The sequence below is a fragment of the Pan paniscus genome, chromosome 15 (genome assembly GCF_029289425.2).
Source record: "Pan paniscus chromosome 15, NHGRI_mPanPan1-v2.0_pri, whole genome shotgun sequence".
Classification (NCBI taxonomy): domain Eukaryota; kingdom Metazoa; phylum Chordata; class Mammalia; order Primates; family Hominidae; genus Pan; species Pan paniscus.
Genome location: NC_073264.2, coordinates 95,912,382 through 95,918,298, shown reverse-complemented (window position 1 = coordinate 95,918,298; position 5,917 = coordinate 95,912,382). Strand labels below are relative to the sequence as shown.

Sequence of the window (5,917 nt, the reverse complement as noted above, 5' to 3'; positions counted from 1 at the left end):
GGATGCAGCCCCTAACATTTTCTAAAACAAAACCAATTCCGAAAGGGGGAAAAAAGTAGCCCCAAAGTAAAATCGTCCACAATGAATTTGAGCTACAGGCAGAGGAAATCGCACCCAATAATAGGACCCAATCTGAGAAAAAAGGGTGGGGGTGGAGAGGTCGGGCGGAGGGAGTTGTTAACTGCGGCGGCACAATGGAATTAATGAGATTAACCAAGGCAATTAGGCCGCCCGCCCAGCTCGGCCGGCCCGCGGCCCGGCTGCCGAATGGAAAAGATTAGGTTAATTTCATTAATTCGCAATCCACAATCTCTTTTCAGGCCTTGTAACCCCCTCCCCTTGGCACCTCTTCCCCTCCCCCCAACCCTCTTCCCCCACCCAAAGGAAAAGAAAGGGCCAAATCTGGTTCTGTTTGTCATCTGCATATTACCAGGAACTAAATCCAGGATGACGTCGACTCAGTATAAAACCAACAAGAGGTTCAGCTGGTCTGAGCTCCGTCCTACCCGCGGGTTGAGTTCAGCGAACGCTGCGGCTAGGGGAGGGCGGGAGGAGGGAGAGCGGACGCAGGGGGCGGGGAGGGGCGCAGGGCCGCGCGCTCGCCGGCGCTCTCTTTCGGTTTGGTCGGCGGCTGGAGGAGAGTGGACCCCCCCACTTTAAGGCTCTGTCCTCCGCGCGTTCCCGCCGCCCCCCGGTCCCGACGCGGGGCTCGGGGATGCCCGCCAGCATGTTCAGCATCGACAACATCCTAGCCGCCCGGCCGCGCTGCAAGGACTCGGTGCTGCCGGTGGCGCCCAGCGCGGCGGCTCCCGTCGTCTTCCCGGCCCTGCACGGGGACTCGCTCTACGGCGCCAGCGGCGGCGCCTCCTCGGACTATGGCGCCTTCTACCCGCGCCCCGTGGCCCCCGGCGGCGCGGGCCTCCCGGCCGCGGTCAGCGGCTCCCGCCTCGGCTACAACAACTACTTCTACGGGCAGCTGCACGTGCAGGCGGCGCCCGTGGGCCCGGCCTGCTGCGGGGCCGTGCCGCCGCTGGGCGCCCAGCAGTGCTCCTGCGTCCCGACGCCCCCAGGTAGGGTCGCGCTCGCTCCGGCCTCTGCCGCCCACTGCGGTCCTTAGCCCATGGAGCCGGTTGGTTAATTCACCTTCCTCAAACTTTGCTCCTCTTGCAAGTCCCCCCTCCGCTTTTGCCGATCGGGCGCAGGAGTTTGCAAACTTCTTGCTGCAAACTTTTGGCCAGAGTTCGCGAAAACTGGAATTCAGTGCCTGCCCGGGGAGACTGGGTTTTGTTTTGTTTTGTTTTGTTTTTAATTCTCTTACTGGCTTTGGCGGGTGTGCGGATGGATGCGCTAACGCCTCCTCCTTTTCCCTGCACCCCTGATTCCCGTGCACCCCCAATTCTCAGCATCCCCTTGCAGACGACTTCTAAGTGGAAGAGGGTCGGGGGCTGGCGGGCGTGCATGCGTGCGGTGGCGAGGGCGGGCGGCTGACCGTGCGCCCCACTCTGTCGCAGGCTACGAGGGCCCCGGCTCGGTGCTGGTGTCCCCGGTACCGCACCAGATGCTGCCCTACATGAACGTGGGCACGCTGTCGCGCACCGAGCTGCAGCTTCTCAACCAGCTGCACTGTCGGCGGAAGCGGCGGCACCGCACCATCTTCACTGACGAGCAGCTCGAAGCTCTCGAGAACCTCTTCCAGGAGACCAAGTACCCGGACGTGGGCACGCGCGAGCAGCTGGCCCGGAAGGTGCACCTCCGCGAGGAGAAAGTGGAGGTAGGCGCCGGGGCCTGCCGTGGGCGCCTAGCGGTCCTTCCCCGCGAGGTGGGGCCCCAGTCGGGTTTGCCCAGCCCTGCTTGGCTCTCCCCGCACTTTAAAAACATCCCGATGGCGGCCCGCAGGCTGCTGGAGGGCGCTTTAGGCCCAGGAAGTTGAATGAAAACGCGGAAGCGGGAGCGAGCGGCTCCCCTCCTTTTGTTGGCCTGCGCGGGGTGTCCCGCCGCCACACCAAGCTCCCCGGGTGTCCCGGGACTGGGGAAAGCGCGCCTTTGATCTGAACTGTTTTGTCCTCCGTTGCGCAACAGGTCTGGTTTAAGAACCGCCGCGCCAAATGGAGGCGGCAGAAGCGGTCCTCATCAGAGGAGTCGGAGAACGCGGAGAAGTGGAACAAGACGTCGTCGTCGAAGGCGTCACCGGAGAAGAGGGAAGAGGAAGGTAAAAGCGATTTGGACTCGGACAGCTGACGGCCGCGGGACACTTGCCCGTATTACTTACCTAACTCGAAGGACTTGCACAGACAGACGATGCTACTTTCTTGCACACGCGCTGCCTTGCGGGAGGGGGTCGAGAAAGAGGAACGAGGAGCTGTAAATAGTGTACAGAGCCGGGAGGGTCGGCGTCTGGGGTCAGGGCGCGCACAGCCCAGCAGCCCGAGGCCGCCCGCGACTAGCCCCCACCGTAGTATTTATAGTTAAATTAAGGGTGACAGTACAATAAAGTGATGGCGATGTAGACGGACCACATTCTGTATTTCATACCCCCCGCCCCACCCACCCACCACCATCAGTCTGGAGCCAAGAAAAGAAATCTATGTAGTCCGTAACCTCCGGAGGAAAAAATTGAGCAGCTCTGATCTACCAAAACAAACAAACAAACAAACAAACAAGAAATGAAACTCTGGGTAACAGTGACAGCATGGGTGTCCTGGTTTAAAATGAAACCTTATGTCTAGGAAGGTTTGGAGAGTAGCATTGCTGGGCCAGAGCGGGGAGGAGGTACCATTGCAGTTGAGAGGGGCAGCCTGGGTCCCTGACTCCCCTCTGCCGAGGGCAGAAGGAGCACTTCTTCCCTCACTGATGAGGTGGGAGCTAGGGGAGTCCTGGAGCTCCCACGGAGCCCACTGCTCCAAGCTGCTCAGCCCTGCTTCTGAGAAACCTAAGGCGGCGGGTCCACGGGGGAATTAGGCAGCGGGCATGCCAGCTCCCCCAGCGCTTTCCTGGAACTTCCACAGATGCTCCAGCTGCCCAGCTCCACATGCGAGTTGCCTCTTCCCCCAGGGCAAGCGTTTCTGCTCTGGCATTTCTGAGCTGTGCGCCCTAGGGCTGACCGGGACCAGGCGCTGCTCCCTGGGCATCTGGAGTGACCAGGGCCGCACGTGATGCACTCAAGGCCAGTCTTGTCTAAGAGTGCACCGCTGGTGGGGTCACTTCTAGGTGGCAGTACCGACACCTCCTGCTTCTTCCCCAGACTGTCTTCCCTCTGCACCAGCTGGGCGGAGAAGGGAGCTCCCGGGAACACGCCCAGAGCGCTGGTGAGCAGTTTATGAACGATTGGAGAAGGCCCCCGGTGCGCATAAGCGCCTGGGCCAGGGATGAAGACAAGAGTCTGCCCTCTGTATGGTTTCCCAGGCCATCGTGGGGATGAAAGTGGAGACTAAGGGCCAGCAGGAATGACTTTCAACTTTCTTCGGTTTACCATTTTATAGACTTAAAGCTAAGGCTTAGAGAGCTTTCCAGCTTGGCTTCCGGCAACGGCCGGCTGCAGGGACTTGTTCTTTCTCTTGGGCTACCTCGGGTATTTGGTGCAAGATCCCTCCAGAGAAAGGTTGTGCATCCTGGCTTTGGGACACAGCACGTGAAAAGTAACAGTACTTTAGAAGAAGCAGTATGTTTGTTCACAGCTTGCAGATTTGCAAGGTAAAAATGACTCCTATGGTGGGTAGCGGGCAAAATGATACCTATGAAATAAGAGTGACCACCCATTACTGCCTTTTTAATAAGCGCTATCCCTAGACAAAAGAAAGAGGCAGTGTTTTGGGGGCCGGGTCTGCCTCAGGGGGCGAGATTGCCTTGGTTCTTATCCAGACTTCATTTTGTGACCTTGGGCAAGTTACTTAACCCCTATGACCCCTCGCCTTCCGTAACTAAAATAGGCATGGTCATAGTATCTGTTTCCCAGGGTGGCTGTGGACGTTAAAGGCCCCAACTTACATAGAATGGCAGCTGGCATAAGGGAATCCTTCAACACAACTTTTTTTTTTTTAATATTATGATTTATATTGTGTCAGACCCAATACTTCAAGATTTATATACATTATCTTATTTTACCTTTCAAGAACTCTTAAGAGTTGGGGAATGTTTTCACCATTTTACAGATGAGGAAATTAAGGTTCTGAAAGGTTAAATGCTTTAACAACCTATAGCTTGTAAGAAATAAAGAGGAGACATCATCTTTGCCCAAGTGAGTCTTGTACCATAATTGGAAATGTTTTCATTAACAGTTCTTATGAGAAATATGCAAAGAAGCCTTTATGTTAATTTCAAATGAATTTTGCAATGGCTATTAATGTACCTCCTGCTTAGAATTTCAGGGTGGGAGGACCTTGCCTGGCTTGCACCCTCTGCTTCCCAATAGTTGATGTTCTTGGATGGTGTCCTCTGTGCCATTGGAAAGAGCCTGCAGGGACATCTGGAACATTCTAATGTAAGGCAGAGCAGGCAATGTCATTCCACACAGAGAATTTATTTTTATTTTTTTTGAGTCGGAGCCTCGATCCGTTGCCCAGGCTGGAGTGCAGTGGTGCAATCTCGGCTCACTGCAACCTCCACCTCCCAGGTTCAAGTATTCTCCCATCTCAGCCTCCCAAGTGGCTGGGATTACAGGCATGAGCCACCATGCCTGGCCAATTTTTTTGTATTTTTAGTAGAGACAGGGTTTTACCATGTTGGCTAGGCTGGTCTCGAACTCCTGACCTCAAGTGATCCACCAGCCTCAGCCTCCCCAAATGCTGAGATTACAGGCATGAGCCACAGGGCCCGGCCCCACCCAGAGAAATTTGACCTCTGCAGGACTATTTATAAACTCCTGTGTGTCTCTTTGCACATGACTTGCCCTCAGGCCCTCAATAAAAGATGATTGTTCATTTTTCTAAAAATCTGCATTTATCTAGTCTGGAAAGAGGTCTATAGCAAGTGACAGGGGCAGGGGAATTGAGGAGGGATAGATCTTTGTCCCCTATTAGTGTTTGGTGAAAAGCTGTGGTGAATGGAGGGAAGAGTGGTCCAAGAGCCAGAGAGCTCTCCTGTCTTGGCCCGGGGCAGGTGCAAGGTGGCAGGAGAAAGCTCCTTCACTATCCACATCTCCTCATCAGAATCCCCTGTGAAGTGTTTCAGGATTGGCCCCGTTCATAGGAAATAAACATATCTGGAGTGAAGAGAGAACTGCCAGGATGGTCTAATTATAGTCTCCCCATCCACCTTCCCAGACGGCCATGGGGCTCAAACCTCTGTCAGCTTGGCTGTCCGTGTTAGGAAGGGCTGGATGGGGTCACTGAGCAAAAGGTACTTCGGCTTCGAGAGCCCCCATTGGCTGAGCTGTGGGCCTTAGTAGTTTTCTTCAGTGGGAATTTGGGTTATGGTGCTGATAGGTAGTGTGTATACATGTTAAAGTGGACAAGGTGTAAGCCAGGTGACTTTGCTTTAGTTATTTCCAATCTGAACCCCTGCTGCCAGACCACAAAGGTGTTTTGCCCATTTCATAGTTGAGTAAACTGAGGCACAAAGCTAACACAAAGGGGTTTCCAACTGTGGTCGGCAAGGGACTAGCTTTTGTGATTGCTATAAATCAGGCTGCCTCACAGAATCTGGGCTGTTCTTTTGGGTGGCAATATAAACCCATAAACCCTATATAAAAGTTCACCTACAGCAAATGGCCACAGGAGTGAAAGCAGGTGCCCCTGTGGGATGTAAACTTGAATCTCACAAAGTGCCAGACACAGTCTAGCAAAGAACAGTTAGGACAATTGTAACCCCTAATGTGAGTCTAGCACTTTTCACTGCAAAGCCCTTCCGCACGCATCTCAGGCCCTCAGGAGGCAGAATGCAGCCTAGTTTGCACATGGGAGATGGAGGCTCAGAGAGACTC

The 5,917-nt window shown here is 54.8% G+C and overlaps 1 protein-coding gene across 1 annotated transcript; it reads left to right on the top strand.

Moving 5' to 3' along the window:
* Positions 1-596: 596 nt before the first annotated feature.
* Positions 597-2,633, top strand: GSC (goosecoid homeobox). The gene is made up of 3 exons (XM_003832829.5): positions 597-1,070; positions 1,512-1,771; positions 2,080-2,633. The coding sequence occupies exons 1-3, from the start codon at positions 716-718 to the stop codon at positions 2,236-2,238; spliced, it is 774 nt and encodes a 257-aa protein (XP_003832877.1). The 5' UTR covers positions 597-715; the 3' UTR covers positions 2,239-2,633.
* The last annotated feature ends 3,284 nt before the right edge of the window (positions 2,634-5,917 follow it).

What these genes read in the sequence shown, in the direction of transcription:
- GSC (XM_003832829.5), top strand. Translation starts at nt 716, where the DNA reads ATGCCCGCCAGCATGTTCAGCATCGACAACATCCTAGCCGCCCGGCCG. An exon ending in CTGCGTCCCGACGCCCCCAG is followed by an intron (nt 1,071 to 1,511) that starts GTAGGGTCGCGC and finishes ACTCTGTCGCAG; the next exon opens with GCTACGAGGGCCCCGGCTCG. An exon ending in TCCGCGAGGAGAAAGTGGAG is followed by an intron (nt 1,772 to 2,079) that starts GTAGGCGCCGGG and finishes GTTGCGCAACAG; the next exon opens with GTCTGGTTTAAGAACCGCCG.